The following is a 20,045-nucleotide window of genomic DNA, read 5'->3' on the forward strand; positions in this document are numbered from 1 at the left end:
GACGATGTGAAGCTTCACCAATGACGATGCCAATGATGGAAACAAAGTCGTGTGGCGGAGTAGAAGTCGGCAGCTCACTGCATGCGGCGTCGCCGCTCGGCTGATTCCACCGGCTGCATCTAGAGTCGAGGCAGTGATGGATGTGGCCGATGACCTGAACCTCTCCTTTCTGCTGGAGCACGAGCGAGATAGCATCCTGAAAGTGCTGCAGAAGGACGAGAAGCTGAGGAAGCGAGAGGAGAAGAGGATACGGTGAGAATGTCTCTTCATGGGCTTCAAGCTCTTATGAAACTAAACCAGTGAATGCGAGGGTGTCAAACATACGGCCCGTGGGCCAAAACCAGTAGAGGGTTTATCTGGCTCACAGGATGAATTTGTCATTGTGGCAGCAGGGATTGGTGAGAATTCTGCAAATGATTATGCTCATGTAGAAAATGGAGTGTAAATAATTTCTTGACTTTCATACATTAATCAAATTTATTGTGCAATATTGTATTTTTTTTTAGTCCCTTCATATAAAACGATTGTGGTCAGGTATGAATATACTATATGTTACAAATTAGCAAGAACGAAAAGTTCCTAAAAATCCAGTGTCTAAATTTTGTTGTGGGTTCAAGACCCTGCCAGAGGTCGAGAACTTCTGATAGGTCCTAGAACCCAGAACCTCTGTGGTGCTTCTCACATCTGATCGGCAGGTAACAGACAAACATTTCTAATGTACAGAATTTTCAGGAGAGTTTACCTTTGATTGGCGGTGATTGGAGTCGGCCGAGTTCACGCCCACAACGGCGCAAATTGCCTTTTATTAAATAAACCAGCATGCGCATGTCTACGAAAAATCTCCTCCTATGCGAACACGAAAATAGAGCCCATAGTCTCTTCAGCGTGTCCTGGCTGGAACACCTCACTTGGGAGGTGTCCAGGAGACATCCTAACCGCATACCCAAGCCTTCTCATCTAGCGCCTCTTAATGCAGAAGAACAGCAGCTCTACTCTGAGCCCCCTTTGAATGACTCAGTCACACCCCAAGATACCTGAACTCTTTCACTTGGAACAGGATCTCAATCCTGACCACCAGGGAGCACTCCATTTTTTTTTCCGACTGAGGAACATGTCCTCAGATTTGGGGGTGCTGATTCTCATCATCATATCTGACGGGAAAAGTTTAGCTCAAGACACTCCAAGTACCCAAAATTCAAATTGACTGTAATTTGAGGTAACAGTTTGGCACGACTGAAATAGAGCTTTACATTGGCGGTGTTAAAGTTCCAGCAATCCCGACTTCTGATTGGAGGTTTTCAGTGCTAGAAAATGCCAAGGGCCTTGCCAAAGGTTCATCAAACTTTAAGTTGAAATAGACAACACATGAATCACTATAAGGTGATGTCAGCATGAATGAGAGAATGTTGGCTCATAGGCTTCATTTATTTTTTTCTTCAAGCTCTCATATCGGTGCGTTTTCCCCAACAGGAAGTTGAAAAATGAGCTGCTGGAGATCAAACGCAAAGGCTCCCGGCCACCGCGGGAGTCGGCTGAGCGCCAGTGCGCCCGCTGCATCAAGACGCTGGGCCTAATCTTCGACCGCGGCGAGCTATGTGACGAGTGCCAGCTGCGTGTGTGCAGCGAGTGCCGCGTCTCCGCTCCAAAGCGGCGTCAGTGGAGGTGTAACGTGTGTGCTAAGATCTCGTAAGTGTCCGCTAGGTTACTGTGTGTCTGAATAAGCTCACCCAACATGGTTGTATGTTTTTTTTTTGACTCATTTTTGGTAGCTTGTTGGCTTTCATGTTCCGAAATCATAACACATGACCAAGGCGAGTGCTATTATTTATTGTGTCGCTGAGATGAAAAATGATTCGAAGTTAAAATAAGTTAACCACAGTAGAAACGTAAACACAAAGACAACCCAATAAAAATGAAAAACTGAGTTTTTTTTGAGGTGTACAGGATGGTGTTGCCTCGCGTGACGTCATCTATGCTTGACTATTGATTATATTCGTTGATATTTGCAGCTCATCGGTGTGTCGCTTTGCAGATGAGACACCGTGTCCATCCCTCATGTCTATTATCCCAAGTCACAGAGGATAAAAAGTCCCCGGAGTACTCAACACTCCGTCCTGAGGGGGCGAGGGGCGATACGCCAAAATCCAGCAGGAGTTCCAAACATCTTGTTGATGGACTGAGAAAGAAAGGGTAAGACTGAAAAGATTTTTTTGTAAGAAGTGCTAATACAGGAAATACTGTACGGTAAAGACAATGTTCACAAACGTCTGAACCATCTTGGGAGATATATTAGCAAAAACTTTGCCAACGGCCTTAGAAGACTTACCACCTAACTGACTGACTGACAAATGACTGTTTGACTCACTAACTACCGTATTTTCTACACTATAAGGCGCACTGGAATATGAGGCGCACCTTCAATGAATGACCTATTTTGTCTTTTTTTTCACATATTGGACCAACCGTATTATAAGATGCAATCTACAGTGCATCCACTAGATGGGGCTACGCTCAAGGAAATGCCAACAGAACGCTACACTACACCGTGATTTATATAGCTACGATCAGATGTCAGTAAAACATATTTAATAAAGCAGCGACACAGTTTACTTAACCAACAGCAAGTTATAACATTGACTCATTAACGTTGAACTCTCTTGCCGCTGCTCTATTTCCGTGTTCAACTGCGAAACCGATCGCCTTAAGTTTGAACTCTGCGTTGTGCGCATGTCTCTAGCAAGGAGCCATTTAGGGGTCGACATATTACCGTAATGACCTTACACAAGGCGCATCGGATTTTAAGGCGGGCTGTGAGCTTTTAAGAAAATGGAAGGCTTTTAGGTGCGCCTTTTAGTGCGGAAAATACGGTAATTTACTTCTCTAGTTGACCAATTGGAACCAACCAACTGGCTAGCTAAGTGACTGACTGATTGACCAACTGAGTAGCTAACTTTCTGACTGACTCAATGACTGAGCCAAACAAACTGCCGACTAAATTGACTTCCTGCCTAACTGACTAGCTGATCAAAATGGGATAGTAATGCTCAGTATTGTCTGAGCTTCCTGCAAACACAAATCTACATTCGTTATGGATGTGTTTGTGTCTTTATGACAGGAGGATGAAAATGGATAAAGTGAACGGCAGGACCTTGAGGTCGGAGAACGGCATCGGTGGCCTCAAATCGGCTTCAGATGGAGACGCTCAGAGCGTGCGAAGCGTTTGCTCCGCTCCAAGTTATCCATCAAACAGGTGTCTGTTGAAAATGAAGTCAACGTCACCTTTGCGGATCCCAAAGCGCAAATATGTGGTTTTTACTGTCCTATTGTTCCTACCCATGAAGGTTTGACAATAAAAGTGGCAATTTTCTCCTTCCTCTGTGCTCTTGTCAGCGACTTCTCCGGGAAGCCGACAGTGCTCAACAATCGACGATCTAAAACTCCCGACAGATACTCCACTGCCAGCAGCAACCGGAGGGTCAGGGTTAGCCAACGCAGCACGCAGCACACGCACTCACGCACTATCCTCGTTCATTTATTTTAAATTGTACATTGTTTGCACGTAGCCGGACGGAGCAGAAAGTGTTTCCAGCTTCCACTCCAGCGGCAGCGTGCCTGAGAAGAAAGCGACAGGAAATGATGGGGGAGGCTACGGCGCTCCGACTATTTCCGTGTCCCAGGCTTCCGTGTCATCGGGTTGGTACTGTTGACTTATTTTAATGAGATCCCATCCAAGTTTTATATTACAGATGGCTCTAGTAAATAAACACGTTGTTAAACAGACACTTGGAAGCCTTTAACAGCTGCTGCGATGAAGTGTGCGCGGTTCCTTAGTAACTCCAGCTGCCTATAAAAGAGACTGTAAAGGGGCACATCGGTCTATATCACCAATTATATTTATAGCGCACCAATTCTGCTCAAGCACCTAGCGTAGAGCATCTTGCCAGAATGTCTCAAACGCGTACTGACGTCACATCGTGGTCAAATATGGATGCAGACAACCTACCCAGACAACACTGTTTTAGTTCATGCTAAATGTTTTCTTCCTTCCATGCCGAAGTCATTCAAGCAGTGGTAATCTGTAAGGGGAAGAGAGGCACTTTCTGCTGGACTAAACATGACCAGAATCACTGATTTATAACTGACATTAAGAACCAAGCTTCTAATAATTGAGCCATTAAACTTTATGAATTTATTCCCAACCGTTTTTTTTCCTCAGGTTAGTGTTTGTTTCTCTTGGCTTTCTTCTTTGTCCAATCAGATTTCAGCTTCTATGTGCTGTTATGTCAAACTAATCTGCCCAGGGCGTTCTGAATCAGTCTTGCTGAACAACATGGCTTGAATTAATTACAACATCCGTGGACTCTTTCTTTAATCAATCAAATTTCCAGATTTCAATGACATCAGCAATTATCTGTCCTTCTATTGGTTGGTCAGAGCAAAATTTATTCAAGCCAAGTTCAAAAAGTAAAACACGTCTGTAGCCATCTGCAACCATTCATACGTTTAATGATCAGCATCTCTGCTTGACATTATGAATTTTAAAAATGTTTTTATCATGTTAGTAGATAGATATTGATTCCGAATGTTTCATTATGACGTGCGTGGCATTGGAACGTAATCAACGATCGACAATTGTGCCATGATATTGGTGGTAATTTTCTACTTAGGGCCCACTAACCAAATGAAGGACCCATCACGTCAAGGAGTCATGCCATTCTGGACCCTAGAACAGAAGAAGGGCCTTAGCATCAAGTTGAAAGCATAAAATTGTCCAAAATACGATGTTACAATGAGGAATCACAGACAACGGGGTTTAGGTCAACCACTGATTTAGTGATAAATTAATTGAAGAGGTGTGTTGTAATAGTTTTGGCTATTTGTGCATTTACATGTGTCTTGTTGATTTGTATTTGTTTGTTTTTTTTTAGAATGCCGCCAATTATTTTTTGCTGCTGTTCCCATTCACTTCTGTATAAGGCACCTCTGCATTATTTAGAGTTTGGCATTCACATCCGCATACAGGTTATTTGTTAATCATGTACAATTGCCATATACACTTTTGCAGCTCATTCTGCCTAATCTCATGTTGTAAATGTGGACATGGATATTTTGGGATTATTTGATTTCAGTATTTATCACGAAGGCCATTACAGTCAAACCTCGGTTTTCGTCCATAATCCGTTCCAGAAGGCTGTTCGAAAACCGAAATTGTTCGAAAACCGAAACCACGCTCTGTAAAAAAAAAAAAAAAAAAATGTTTATTGAACACGTCTGCTCACAATGGAAAGCGACACGAGGAAGCGTCACTTCCTCGTCTACCCGAGGAAGCGTCATTTCCTCGTGTAAGGAAGGCAAGAGGAGTCAAGTGGTGCATTCAAGTGCGCTCAGTTTGTTCGAGAACCGAAATTTTTTTCGTCATCCGAGGCATAAAAAACTCGAAATTTTTGGTCGAAAACCGATTTGGTCGAGAACCGAGACGTTCAAAAACCGAGGTTTGACTGTACTCTATTCCTCTCTTGTCAATCAGATCACAGTCGCTCTGAGATGGACCTATCGGCTGCAGGATCAGAACTCAGTGACGACACCTTCAGCCTCAGAAGCCGCTCTGTGCCAGGTCTCAATGAGACGGTAAGTAGCCCTAACTCATGGAACAGTAGCATGTGTGTCATGCTGCAGTCCAGACTTTTTGACCTTTTTTTGGCCTTTCTACATCCAACATTTACATCCCAAATTAATCCAAAAATAAATTTGCGTTGTGTGTATACTCATGGCTGACTTGATTTTTGTGGCCATGTTTTTCCATTTATGTGCAGCATAACAGCTCAATGCAGTTTCACCCTGTTTCAAAGCAAACATTAACAGTTTAGAGTGTTCAACTCAGCTAAGATTTTGGAAATGTTATTTATTTTGTTTTCAAACCTACTTATTGATTTTTTTTAATTGATATTTTTTTGAATGATTTTTCAAATGACGTGACCAAATGTGGTTCATTGATGACAAATGAGGATTTTGCTTTCATTTGTTTTGTTTTGAAGGTAAGCGGAGCGTGTTTGGCCGATAGTTTAAGGCTTAGACACACTTTGGCTCTCAGCGGCTTACAGTAGTAAGAACAAAAAATGATCACACAGTGTTCTGACTCGTCTCATTGAGTTTTTGGAATCTGGCTGTATGCGTGCGCACACGTACACACGGCACCGCAGTGACCAATCACGTTAGGAGGGCCCCACCTCCACCTGCCCTCACTTTCAACGTGATGGTCCACAGGAGTTCTCCGACCAGGACGGCGAGGAAGACATCGACGCCCTGATGTCGGCCCACAGTCAGACGGCGGGACGCCACCTCAGCAACGCCGTGTCCACGGTAACGACGCGACCTCTTTTGAACCGCTACTAAGTGCACATGGCGGGGGGAAGCGTGAATATACGCAACCTTGTGGTGCAGTGCAAACACGCTCAACACCTGCTGTGTGTCTTGGCCGTGTAAATAGGCAGGGAGCTTGAAGGCATCGCAAACACTATCCTGCCGCTGCACACACAGGGCGCCGAACTCAACAGTTTTGTTTTATGATATCATAACATTGATTGTGGCGTGCCTGAGAATTATATCCACCGTGCAGTACATTGATTGAGGGCGTGGGTGGAGGATGTGGTGTATCGTAATACACACAATGAACACACAGGATCTGCTATGAAGTAGACAAACAGTACCGGAGGCAAATTAAGTTGAAATGTTGTCAAGTTACAATATCAGACAGGAAAAAAAAAAAAACGATGTCTGAGTGTAAGGGACACGCAATCTAGTCCGGCGCTGCTTGAGCTAGAGAAGTGGTTCTCAAAACTTTTTACCCCAAGTACTGCTTCAGAATAACACGAAGCTCTCGCAGCACTTCCATCATGACCACCATAAAATACAGCTTTCTGATAATGTTCAGAACGTTCGTAAAGTCATATTGCTGCAAGAATACAGTCATTGTCTTATGAGATAAAAGTTGAATCATTTCAACCAGTCCCAGTCTTAAAATTGTGATTAAAATGACAACGTTACAAGAATGAAGCGTTAAAAATAAAGTTGGGTTTCATGAAGAAAAAGTCATATTTTTTTCCAGGAAAAAAATAGTCTCCAAAAAAAATTGCAAGGAAAAGGTAGTTCAAGAAAAAGTCGCAGCCTCACGAGGAAAAAAAAAGTGAGTGAATTGTGAGATTTTTTTTTTCCTCAGGAAGGGAATTTAACTAGAGAAACTCGTGTTAAAAAATATCGCTTCCTAAGTCACCTTTTTAATGAAATTAAATCTTAATTCGATATTTGTATATTTATATAGCCAAGTGACATCACTCGCTTTCAAACGGTCTCCCACCTGTTTGTTTTAGTTGAATAACAAATGTTTTCACTTGTGATTAAAATGTGAATAAGTAAATATTATCATCAGGTTTGGAATTGAACAAGTATTGTACTGTATTAGTGATGCCCAAAAAAATATATAAAAACATTTTGGCTCCAATACTGACGGAATTTTAGTGTTCTCACATTCATATAGCGCACGTTGAGATTGTGAGGAACAGGTTATTGGCATTAGCACTGATGTAAGGCTATTGTGACTCAAGCCTAGTGTGATGTTAGCACTTTAAAAAAAAATCTTTACAAGTAATAGAAAGGCTATTCAAAAGAATTTACAGTCGCAGTATGAATATATGGATGTAATGTAATATGATGGGCCAAGCTGAGTGAATACAATGGAGGAAGGGGCCTTCAATTTGATTATGTGCGCTCGTGCTGATATCACGGCCAATTCCGGATGAGCCGTAATCTCTGTATCTTGGCTCTGATAATTGCCATGGTAACCAGTGTGATGTTGTTCTTGGATGTACTGCTCTCTCTCTCTCTCTCTCTCTCTCTCTCTCTCTCTCTTTTTTTTCCTCTTCTTAACCCTCCGCTAGTCTTCCACTCCTGCCTCAGAGAGGAGGTGGGCCTTCCTCAATGTCCCCGACTCAGACGCTGAGACAGTAAGACTCCCGCTCCACTTTTTCTAATCCAAAGTGCAATGTGAAGCAAATATACAGTCAAGTGGTCATGTTTCATATTGATGTAGTTCATAGAGGACAATTCCAGGAGGTTTCTCGTAAATTCCCAGTGGGAAGTTAAGTTAGGGATTTTTGAAAATACATTGGCGCCTTGAGATACGAGCTGTCCTCCAGTCGTCTTTTTGCTTTGACTTGTGGGCAAAATGTTGGCAGTGTAGTTTGATTGCCATTCTGTCGAACTGAGCATGAAACAAAGAGTTAGATATGTATTCAAAACAACCACATAACTTTGCTTTAACATCTCCCAGTTCCGAATGCTAACACAAACTGGGAAATGGCATGGACGAGCTAACGGATATTTAATCAGCGCTTCTGATGGGTCGGGGGTGGGGGGGCGGTGCATGGGACACTTCCTTACCAGCAATGTCAGCCATCTAGTAGTGAATGGTGAGATTATAATTTCAAACTATGCAGTTGCACCCCCCCCCACCCCCCCTCATTTTTTGAGAAGGGAAATTAATCGAGGCGCCACTCAGAGTGTGGGTTGTCAATTGCCCATCCCTGTGCTAGAGGAATAAAATTGTACTCTATTCTTTGCCGTCAAATGTAAACTGGGAAAACAATATAAAAGGGTTAAAAAGAAGTTATTATAAAGTTTGGGAAATGGATGTCCTCCCGACAAACTTTTATTTCAACCAATTCACCTCACTTCACCTCCGCTCCTTCTGCTTTGTCGTCATCCCCTTGGGCCATCATGGACCTGTGCCTCTCATGTCTGCGCCCACCAGAGTAGCATCAGCAGTATGATGAGCATGTACAGCGAGACGGGTGACTATGGCAACGCCCGAGTCAGTGGCGAGATCCTGTTGAACATCAGCTACAGCTACAAGACGGGCGCTCTCAACGTGCTGGTCAAAGAGTGCCACAACCTGGCCACAGGGGACGAGAGGAGGCAACGCACTGACGCGTGAGATGCGCGCACGCACGCGCTCACACACACACACACACGAAAACCATCCAACGTGACCCAGCAACACTCGAGTATGTTCGTGTGAGTATGTGTGGCCATGAATGAGGAAATACTGAGGCACAAGCAAAACTTCTTAGTCTTAAAGGGACAGTTTGCCATTTTCAAACTTGTAGCATGGTTTGAAATTAGCCTCACTGCACTCCAACCCATGCAGTAATGATTTTAATGGTTGATTTTTTTTTTTTCCCCCAAAATGATGGATGAATATATGAGATTTTTTGGGGCTTTGTTTGTTTGTTTGTTTAGCTGCAACCCCAATTGCCTTAATAAAATAAAACACAGCAGGGATTTTATGCTGTTTCACTCTTTCAATTTTAGAGAGTCACAATTTCATGAAATCATATTTCGATACACACACACAAAAAAAAAGAAATAGTGACCAAGTGTGTTTCCTGACAGTTACGTGAAGACGTACCTGCTGCCGGACATGTCGCGCCAAAGCAAGAGGAAGACCAGCATCAAGGCCAACAGCATCAATCCTGTTTTTAATGAGAACCTAAGGGTGTGTGCATTTCATCAACATCTTTTTGGTTCAGCTCCAACTGATGTGTGTGTGTGTGTGTGTGTGTGTGTGTGTGTGTGTGTGTGTGTGTGTGTGCGTGTGTGCGTGTGTGTGTGTGTGTGTGTGTGTGTGTGTGTGTGTGTGTGTGTGTGTGTGTGTGGTTCTTCTTTGGTCTAGTATGTGATCAGCCACTCGCAGCTGGAAACGCGTACATTGCAAGTGTCTGTGTGGCACCATGACCGCTTCGGACACAACAGCTTCTTGGGAGAAGTAGAGCTGACTTTTGACTCCTGGCAGTTCGATTCCCAAATTGATGAGTGGTTCGGTCTGCAGCCCAAGGTAGCCACTCCGCTCTTGAAGACTTCTTCCTTCGTAATGTGCCAAAACCTCAATATGTTTCTGCAGCTGGAGAGCAGCGTAGACGCCGCCATGCAGTACAAGGGAGAACTGACTGTGGTTTTGAAGTACATTCCTGCAGAGAAGAACCTCATGCTGCCTCTAGACCAAGTACAAGGTATATTCACAACTGCAGCGGTCCCTTTGGATACAAGTTTCATTCGTTCCGTTGCCACGCTCTTAAATCAGAACACTCCATTCGGTGATGCCATTATTAGAGTAGAATGTAAAGAGGGAAACCGTTTGTGCGTTTTGATTTAATGCTGCCTTTCAATTCACTCTGCCGGGCAAATTGGTATTACGTCAAGATGTCAACGTATCATGTATACTTCAGCTGCATTCATGGTTGTCCAATGTAAATTTCCTCAAATCGTGGCGGATACAGCATTTGAATCGTTTTACAAATCCTCAGATTTTCTACCACACTGTATGGGTGCATGTCTTTGAAGATAAACATGCTGGCGAATCTTGTAAACTGACTTAAATTGGGGAAGAGCGCAGCCAGAGCCCAGACCTAAATCCAGGTGAAAGTGTGTGGTGTGAATTGAAATCGGGCTGTACACAAGAGATGCTTTGTGAGATGCAATGTGGCACTTTTGAAGAATATTTGCATGAAGGTGTGTGCAAAATATTGTCAAATCAACACCGCATATCGAGTGAATAATGCTCATTTTGGGGGTGGGGAGCAATCGTCCCATATCAAGGGCAGATATTATAGAGGGGGCTTAAAAAACACATTGCTTCGATGTTTATCAGTACCTATGCAGGATTGTAAAAAAATGAAAAAAAAAATGTTTTTAAGTACCAAGGCACATTATACACTGGGTGCATGTTATTCACGGGATTCTACACTAGTTTTATTGTATCCAACCCCGCATAGATGGAAGACGGTGTTGTTTTGTGTGTTATTCTACAAAAAGAAAAAAAACACTGTCTGCTTCTTTTAGTGAAAAAGGGCTTCCTGAAGGGCAAGAAGAAGAGCACCTTCACACCACCCAAAGGGGGCATGGTTGAGCTTCTTGTCAAGGGGGCCAAAAATTTAACCGCTGTCAAGTCTGGAGGAACGTCTGATCCTTTTGTCAAAGGGTGAGATCATAATCACACTTCATAAAATGAAGGTTGTCGAAATCAAGCAATGCGTTGGATCATACTGTGCGCAGTTACCTGCTCCCGGACAGCCAGAAGTCCACTAAGCACAAGACGGCGGTGGAGCGTCGTACGGTCAACCCGCATTGGAATCACACTTTCACCTACTGCGGTTTGCAGCCAGGAGACCTCAACAATGTGTGCCTGGAGCTCACCGTGTGGGACAAGGAGGCCCTGGCCAGCAATGTCTTCCTGGGCGGAGTCAGGCTGGGGGCCGGTACAGGTGTGTGCAAGACTGCAATCGGACACCAGCACAATCAGAAGCAGGAGTAGGCAAAGTATAACCGTGCAACTATATAAGACGCAGTCCTTTTTTAATTATTATATTACATGAATTACATGAAGTAAGATGTTTTCATTCAAGAAAAAGGACATCACTTTATATTGTGGAAGATTCCATCGTGACTCAAATGGAGAAAAAAAAACTTACGAAAGTAAAGAAATTAAGTAGATGAAAGGACCGAACCATTTTTGATTGTGGGCTGGGAAGAACAGTTCGATTTTGAATCAAACAGCAAAAAAAGTAAAATACTGTGTCACGAAAGTGGAAAATGTGTTTGTTATGTACTATTTTCATTAAATCCACATGGAACTGGAACTCTTCCAGGCTTATCGTTATTCCATGACTCTGGACTCTTGTTCAGAACAGACGTCCAGCTTGAATTTTTGTGTCGTTTCCAAAAAATATACTCTATCCAGGCCTAAAAATCTAATTCGAGTTTGACTGAGTTCATACCTTTGATCAATGGCCTGCTGTGTTGTAAGTAACACAATAATAATGGGGGTTATTTTTCGCTACTTGTCCCCTCAAGGCACAAGTTACGGGAACCAAGTGGACTGGATGGACTCATACGGGGAGGAGCAGCGGCTGTGGCAGCGCATGATTGAAAATCCAGAAGTCCCCCAGGAGTGTACTCTCATGCTGAGGTCCAGCATGCGCAAGTGCACCACGTGCACCGTATGAGCCCGAATGGATTACAAGCATAAGACATGTTTCCACCAGGTAGTACAGCATAGCTTGGAAACCCATCTGGCTTGTATTTGGACCGTGTTGTACAACTCGATTTTGTCTCGGAATCAAACTTGAGATGTCGCAACACACAACCCGCGGAAGGCGGGATACTGCCGCATCCGTGTGCCCTTTTTCACATCGACACCGCATCTTCCGATTGGATGAGAAAGTTGCAAAAAATTGGTCTTAAAAATAAGAAGAACAAACAAAAAGTAATGCAAAGCAAAATTATCTGCCAATACATCAGGAAATTTTAGCTTGGTAAGATTTCCTTGTCGAGTGAATTCAGAGATATATTTCCAATGACATTATCTACTCTGTTTGAAGATGACAGGCCCTATTTTCAGGCCCAGAACAAGTCCAGCGCAAAGTGCAGTCCAACTGTGCAGATGGATGGAGTTTTCTTTCTTTTGGTATTCTCAAAGACTTTGCACAGGTAGAAGTGGGCGTAACGGGGCATTTGCGCCGTTGTGGGATGGAAAGTAGCTGACTCCCAGCCAGTCGTAGCAGCATTTGCATTAAAGTCAGGGTGGTCCAAGTTCAACCCAAAGATGAAATAGACTTGCTGGGGTTGGTGCATGTTTTCGGCACACGCAAAGTGCGTTCAACCAAGTACGTTGCAAGATCTCCCCTTGCGGATTATGTAGTGTGGTACCCAGAACTTGTGAAAGTGGAAACACCAAAAAGACATACCCTTCCTAATTGTACTGCTTGGTGGAAATGGGTCAAAAGAAGGAGCGATGGCAAGGGAAGAAGCACCAGAGACTTGACAAGAAAGGAGAGCATCTATTTCCAGTCTGACTTTTCCTCCCCCAGTATGGAACAACCGGCCATGCCTTACCCTCGGATCCAAATGTGCCCCACTGCCCTTTTACTCCTGCCAAAAAAGTCTCAATTTACTCTTCCAAACAGGAAACACAATGCAGCATTCTATCTAGTTTTAAGCACACCCAAATGGGATTAATGTATTCAAATCATTTTTAGCTTGTAGATACCTATGGCTATCAGAGACTTTTTTTTTTTTACTGAATAACAAGACATGAGTCAAAGCACTGATAAATTTGGTGGCGCCGCCCTTGTGAGCAAGCTAACTGCTGTGAAGCACATCCTTGCAAGTACAATGAGTGAAAGTGTCTGCTTCATCATAGCTTCGGAGTGAATTTTCCCAGTTTAGCTAGATAATGGCATTCTCTATTGATAAGCTAGCTTTCCATTTCTCAAAATCTCTTTAACACGATAGTAAAGTACCAACGCTTAATGCAAATACAGTTGTGCCTTGATTTAAGAGTGCCCTATTTTATGAGTTTAGTTACAAGCTGTCGCTTAGTCCATGTTTTTTTTTTTTGCTTTGTACAAGCAAGCTTTAGATACTCCGCCACTCGAGCGAAGTGAAAGACAAAGTGTGATGCCCTCCCATGTGGTAAGGAGAGCCACAGTAAACGATATTATTTCACCCGTTTATTGAACGGGACAACAAGTCAACTATACAAAAACATAATGAGAACAGGAGGAGCTTCTGTAGTCAACAACTAACATCCAGATGCTCACAAGTAGACTAACCTACTCCATCTCCTGTCACTTAAAGGCCACGCCCCTTATAGGCATACATCCAACAACCTAATACTAAATTACATTAAGTAATTATCGTTGATTTAAAAAAAAAACATTACAGTAATTTCTTTCCATTCTCTTTTTGTTTATTTTATTGTGTTGTTTAGCCCTTGCCACAATAAAATTGTGGTGTTTTTTTGGGGGGGGGTGGGGGGAGTGGCTAGATTCATGACTTGTAAGTCAAGGTACAATTGTAAAATGTTTGGTACCAAAGTTATTGACAAGTTAGACCATCAGTGGACGTGTCGTCGTCATCTTAGCATGCTAATGTTAGCATTTAGCTCAAAGCACCATTGTGCCTGTTACACACAAGCTTACGCAGCGCAGTCTCGCTAGCATGATTTAGCCTCGTCTTGACCATTAAATTGAGTAGTTAGTAATTCGTTGATTAAATATTTCTTTGACAACATTCCGTGCCTGCTTTGAAAAAAGATATCTGGCAAAAGGAAGTACTGTAAGTAAGTACTTGACATCCAGCTTTGATGTAAATGTAGATAACACTGTATCAGTGTGATGCCTTAGCCGCGTGCTCGTAGAGGGAAATACGAACAAAAAAAAAACAGGAAGTTTAGCACTGATAAACACACCATTGGTTGACTTTGATAGTGGCGCTTCCATTGGAGGGGCTCACAACTCACAAAAACATGTCTCCAAATAAAAGCTGTTTGAGCATTTTCCGATAATAATGAATGCTAGTGTATGTTTGTGTCATAGTATAGCATTCCTGCACTATTACGACTACTAATACATGTACAACATGATTTTTGATCACAAGCTTGTGCAATACCCGCCTACTGATTTTTGATGAATAGCATGTTATCTCGTATGTCATGTTTCCAAAGTGTCCAAACTATTTCATCTCGTGGAAAAAATATTTTGAAAATAAAAAACTTGGTTACCTGCGTGTTATTTGACAAAATGAAATCTTGCCCATTTTAATGCTGCTTAAGTGGCATTGCCATTTCTCATTGTAATAGAAATCACTTAAATCAGGGGTCCCCAACCGCCGGTCCGCGGACCGGTACCGGTCCGCAGGGCATTTGGTACCGGGCCGCACAGAAAGAACTTGCCTTATTTCTGTTTTATTTATTTCGGAACACGAAAGATGTTTTATTTTGAAAAATTACCGGATTCTCTTTTACATCCGTCTGTGTCACGCTTGACTCACGTCAAGCCACACTTCTCGGTCACGTGACCAATGACGCTTAAAAACAAAACACTAAAGCCCGCAAAATGAGTAAAAATGCTGCTTGGAGATCACAAATGACAGCGGCCTTAAAAGTACGTTCGAAACAACTGGATCAAAGTTATGGCTGAATACTCTGAGATCGCCACAATAGCACTGTTGCTATTTCCGACATCCTACCTGTGTGAAGTGGGGAGTTTCTGCAGCAACGGCGACTAAAACAAAATTACGAAGTAGACTGGACATAAACCACACACTTGAGGTGTCATTGTCTCCTATTACCCCGAGATGGGACTGTCTGATTGCAGAAAATCAAGCTCGGGGCTGTGGTGAGTCGTCATTTTCATGCACTTTGAATTTGCGTTGTATCGTATTTTGAAGGCATTAAACATTACCAGAGCGATAAGAGTTTGCGACCAGATTAGACGCTACTTGTGTTTATTATTATATTTCGAAAACACCACAGTTTTCATGCAGCTCATACCATATTATTTTGTTGTATTAATTCGCCACACCTTAAATGCCGGTCCCTGAAAATATTGTCTGACTTTAACCGGTCCGTGGGGCAAAAAAGGTTGGGGACCCCTGACTTAAATGACAAAATGTGTGTCTTGTTTGAAATGTGTGAACTATTTAGTTTCACAACATAAACATCAACCAAAGTAGAAATGTTATGAAATATCGCATTCCCAGCCTAAAAAAGGCATAGCTTATTTATTTATTTATTTAGACATACTGTACTTGTCATAGTATGGAAAGAGGAGTTTGATAAAAAATAAAAGTTGCCATTTATTTGATTGATTGATGGTTTTCCCCGTTTCTAAGTAATGGAAATTTGTTTCCCTCCCTACAATACGGTAAACAATTAGTCGTTATCCAATGAGATACATTATGGTTGGCCACTTCCATGCATTTCTTCAGTTGTCAATTTGGGCAAGTCTTTCTCCTGTTGTCTGAATCAGAATCCATCAAAATATGTCGTTTAAATGTTAATGGTCATGTAAACATTCATTCCAGCTACTTCCCTTCTCGGTTTAATGTCACGCTGTTGCGACATCCTGGAATATGTTCAATAGAGTTTTGTTAACATTGGCTTCCTGCATTCTATTTAAAGTGATTGCGTGTGTACTGAGACCAGAGGTTCTGACATTGGATTCTGGGAAAAGTTTCAAAAATGTGTTGTTGATGATAGCGAGAGAGAAAGAGACAGAAAGACAGAGAGTCAAGGGGAAAATAAGCAAAAGCACAACACAATACAGAATGAAAATTTCAATATTATCAATATTTATCATTTCTAAAGTAAAAGTGTTTTGGTCTCTCAACATATTTAAACTCTATCAAATGAGTGTCTTGTTTGGTACACGTGAGCTATTTAATTTTGCATCTCAAACATGACTCATAGCTTCACAAAATGATGCCATGGCATGGCTTTCAGCACCCGTTTCGAGGTATTTTTCATGATTTATCTCAAGCATTTTTTTAAATTAATTTATTTGTGACATAAAATATTTTGTTTGGAATATTCTAAAATTACTTCACAGGTGACCTTTAAGTACACAAAGAGCTTGTGATAAACACTGGTCACTTAAATGTCTGCAGACCTTATGTATTTATCCCAACCCACTATTGTTCATATGCCCCCCCCCCCCAATAGTCTGTGGTTCTTTTAAAAATTGTACTAATAAAAATAATAATCCACGCATACTGGCAGAGCTTTAGTTGGACTTTGGAGGTTCCACTGTATTTGATCCAGAGAGTGTACACAACATTCTGACGCACATTATAATCCAGAGAGTGTAAGAATACATTATTATTCAGGAAGTGAGACATAAATAGTATAGTTTTCCACTCGATACAGTAAAACTTTTTTTTTTGTACTAAACATACTTACATACGTTTTGAAAAATAATTATTTAAAAAAAATACATACCAGTAGGCAAGACACAGGAATCAATATGATTGTCGTGACATGTGACTTGAACGGCTTAAAAAAAAAAATCTCCTTTCAGATGAGTGGCATGGCAGAGAACTGTTGTTTCAAACACATGCACCCACACACACGAGGATGGTGTGTCATGATCATACAGCATGTGTTGTGACAAGGGGGAAGCCACTGGATCAAGAATGGCTGCAAGTCCCAGGGTAGGGGGGGGACATGAGCATGGGCCATTATGGCTGACAGGTCTGTCCGGCTGCCTGCTGCATCAGCATCTCGTCCTTGCGTAGAGGAAAGGTGTCAACGGTGGTGAACAGCTCGGCCGCCGTAATCGGGAACGGGTAGCGTTGTTTGTCCGTGCCCTGCTTGTCCACTAGAACCATTTGGAAGGACCTTTGTGGGATCTGGAGCAGTAACCTTGGTAATGCAGAGGACACAGTAAGTAACATCATGTGTGATGACATCACACAAAAAAGAAAGTGTGTGTGTGTGTGTGTGTGTGTGTGTGTGTGTGTGTGTGTGTGTGTGTGTGTGCGTGCGTGCGTGCGTGCGTGCGTGCGTGCGTGCGTGCGTGTGTGTGTGTGTGTGTGTGTGTGTGCGTGTGTGTGTGTGTGTGAATACCTGAGTTGCAAGGCTAGCATGGGGGGGAGGAGCCTGTGTCGAATGCGGCCGATTTGGGCTGGGTAATTCCCGACCAGCTCAATGACGGTTATGTGCCGTAGGTCCAGTCCACACTGGGCGTGCTGTTGTGCCCACAGATATACACGTTTAAAAGTCTGACACGTAATATACAAGATATCCAGTCAAAGTTTGTATTCGTATTTTAGTCTTTGTCCTTTCGACAAAAAATACGTTTTGATCATCTCTATGGGCACTCTTGTCATTCCCAGCGCAAGTATCGTGCAAAGTTAAGTCTAACTATGCATGGTTGGAGGGTTCTTTTTTTTTTTTTTTTTTTTTTGGTATTTTCGTAGATGGGCGAAGGTAGAAAAGGGTGCTTGCTTCCCATTGTGCACCAATGAAATCACAGGGAGTGGGAACTTAACCCATGCGTTTGCATCAGAGAAAGGCAAGTGTACCACTACAATACTTGGAAATCCATTTTCCTCCCGTTATCCAGGTCCAGGTTGTCATGGTATGAGCAGGACGTGTACACCCTGGTGGAACCAGCTCCTTCAGCTCCACAGAGAGGACACCAGATGGGTTTATGGGTTGCAGACCCCCAGCCAAAATATTTTACATTCAATTGAGCCTTATTTAGTCCAGTTCAATCACACCCCGTAAGGTCTTCTCCACACACCGACATCTTTCTATGGCTCAGGTCATCCTGGAGTTGACCCTGGGGATCTCAGCTGATGAGCCATCGGTCTTGAACAGGTCAAACATTTATAGGCAATGTGACTTGGTCGCTTGTGACAAGGCTCTTAGAATAGCCTAATTAGAAAGGGTGTCAGTCATCACTTTGATGTGTACTGACCCATGGGTTAGCCGCTAGATACACAAACTGTACTCACAACGCTCTCTCTCTCTCACTCACCTGCAGATTGGTCATCTGGAAGCGATAATTATGATTGGCAGCCGTCGGTGCGGAGATAATGAGGAGTCGTCGCTTCTCGTAGAACTGATCGAGCAGTGCCGCGGCCCTGCGCACCCCCACGTTAATGTTCATGGCTGTGACGGACAAAAGAATGCATGGATGACGGAAGGCAGAGTGCAATGAATGGAATTAGATTCAACGGAATACACTTAGTGGGCTCCCTTCCCGCTCTCGTCAGGCTCACAGGAAGTGAAATAGCACGCCAAAGGGAAAGGCACATAAATGAGCAGCATGAATAATAGAACAGCAAAACTTGAATGCATCATAACGGTTATGTTTTCGACTTCATTTGTCATTCTATGTGCGTGTGGACTAAGGAGGCAGTACATTTGGGCCCGATTTCATTTCATCACAAAACAGCATCAAGTGCAAAGCTCTCAAGAGTGCTCCTGGAATAATTACAAGAATTATGTGCCAGTCTGTCATATTACATAATAATTGACCACAGTGGAAAAGAACAAAGTATGTGTAAATACAATTTGTATCAGTATTATACACTGTGTATAATACTCTCTCACATACTGTACCTTCGTGTACATATAACTAGAGGAATGGATGGATGGGAGATGGATAAGAAGCTAGATAGATAGATAGATAGATAGATAGATAGATAGATAGATAGATAGATAGATAGATAGATAGATAGATAGATAGATATAGACCACTCTAAAGCAGTTGGGTAATTTCATTGACTCATTTTTCAGATTGTTTGCGTTGGGTCGATATTCTGGGTTATTTCTTATGAAAATAATCAAATTATTGGTTCAAATTAAACATTTTTGCATTATATGCCTGTAATGTTTTTGTTGGGTCAAAAATGAACCAATCAATTCTGACCGGCGGCCATGACAGCCTTAGACTTCCTGTTAATTACGTCTCCACGCTCAGCACCAAGTTCAAGTCGACACTATTGACATTTGGATTTCTTCATTTATCGCTGTTTTGAGAAGCGCTTCACCCGTTTAAATCTTTAGAAAACCGCCACGTTGCCTTTTCACCTCGTGTGTGTTGGACAGGGCGAGTGTAGTAATCATAAAAAAAGCTCAAACACTTCGCGATGGGAAGGCATTGTGATCTTTTTTTCTGAATTCGATTGGCCAGGAGCGGAGACGCTAAGGTAAGATTTAGAGAAGTTAGTCTCCATAATTATCCATTACACTCTTTATATCTTAGTAACGTCTTTTCGATGTGTGAATGTCATTGACGAAGTACTTTGGCGCAGTATTTTTTAAACGCCGTGGGCTTGTGAGAAAGTCATGACTACATGTAACTCTATGGCTACGAATGCTTATTTTACAACTCGCTACTCACGGCTAACCTACTCATTCCTGCATATGTAATTATTATTAGTATATTTTTTCCAACCGCAAATTTTTTCTTTTTTTAAATATGGCCGAAACCTGTGGCTACATGTGTCACAAAAAAGCAACAGAAGTGCAAAAAAAAAAAACAAACAAAAAAAAACCGACTTCGTATGTCTTGTTATTAGTGAGTTTCCATTGTTAACAATTCAGATTTGATTGGAAAAACTCACTGTTATGCTCTCCACCAGGTTTGATTTATACTATAAAATAGAAGTTTTTTTGTAACCTTGTTGCTGTTCCCCCCCCC

General features: G+C 42.3%; 2 protein-coding genes and 1 long non-coding RNA gene across 5 annotated transcripts in view; 2 read left to right on the plus strand and 1 right to left on the minus strand.

Moving 5' to 3' along the window:
- Positions 1-136: 136 nt before the first annotated feature.
- sytl5 (synaptotagmin-like 5) lies at positions 137-12,326 on the plus strand. Its single transcript, XM_019894417.1, has 16 exons — positions 137-252; positions 1,471-1,669; positions 2,033-2,190; positions 3,116-3,250; positions 3,391-3,475; positions 3,564-3,693; positions 5,528-5,628; positions 6,265-6,360; positions 7,935-8,000; positions 8,807-8,985; positions 9,448-9,550; positions 9,728-9,889; positions 9,956-10,064; positions 10,894-11,032; positions 11,107-11,315; positions 11,905-12,326. The coding sequence occupies exons 1-16, from the start codon at positions 137-139 to the stop codon at positions 12,054-12,056; spliced, it is 2,139 nt and encodes a 712-aa protein (XP_019749976.1). The 3' UTR covers positions 12,057-12,326.
- Positions 12,327-15,493: 3,167 nt separating this feature from the next.
- Positions 15,494-20,045, plus strand: part of LOC109530645 (uncharacterized) — an 18,368-nt gene continuing 13,816 nt past the window's right edge. The window contains exons 1-2 of the long non-coding RNA XR_002171040.1: positions 15,494-16,341; positions 16,657-16,659. This is a non-coding gene — a long non-coding RNA (uncharacterized LOC109530645). The remainder of the gene's footprint in view (positions 16,342-16,656; positions 16,660-20,045) is intronic.
- srpx (sushi-repeat containing protein X-linked) overlaps positions 16,616-20,045 on the minus strand; it is a 16,450-nt gene continuing 13,020 nt past the window's right edge. For all 3 annotated transcript variants that reach the window (XM_019894519.1, XM_019894518.1, XM_019894520.1), the window contains 3 exons: positions 18,375-18,508; positions 17,459-17,580; positions 16,616-17,254 (listed from right to left, as the gene is read on the minus strand). In XM_019894519.1, coding sequence (XP_019750078.1) covers positions 17,071-17,254; positions 17,459-17,580; positions 18,375-18,508 — 440 coding nt within the window. In that variant the 3' untranslated portion in view covers positions 16,616-17,070. The remainder of the gene's footprint in view (positions 17,255-17,458; positions 17,581-18,374; positions 18,509-20,045) is intronic.

The sequence above is a fragment of the Hippocampus comes genome, unplaced genomic scaffold (assembly GCF_001891065.2).
Source record: "Hippocampus comes isolate QL1 unplaced genomic scaffold, H_comes_QL1_v1.1 scaffold96, whole genome shotgun sequence".
NCBI classification, from domain to species: domain Eukaryota; kingdom Metazoa; phylum Chordata; class Actinopteri; order Syngnathiformes; family Syngnathidae; genus Hippocampus; species Hippocampus comes.

Coding starts and splice junctions, on each gene's coding strand:
- sytl5 (XM_019894417.1), top strand. CDS start 137: ATGGATGTGGCCGATGACCTGAACCTCTCCTTTCTGCTGGAGCACGAG. Junction 5,629..6,264: donor TGCCAGGTCTCAATGAGACG/GTAAGTAGCCCT, acceptor GATGGTCCACAG/GAGTTCTCCGACCAGGACGG. Junction 11,033..11,106: donor TCTGATCCTTTTGTCAAAGG/GTGAGATCATAA, acceptor TACTGTGCGCAG/TTACCTGCTCCCGGACAGCC.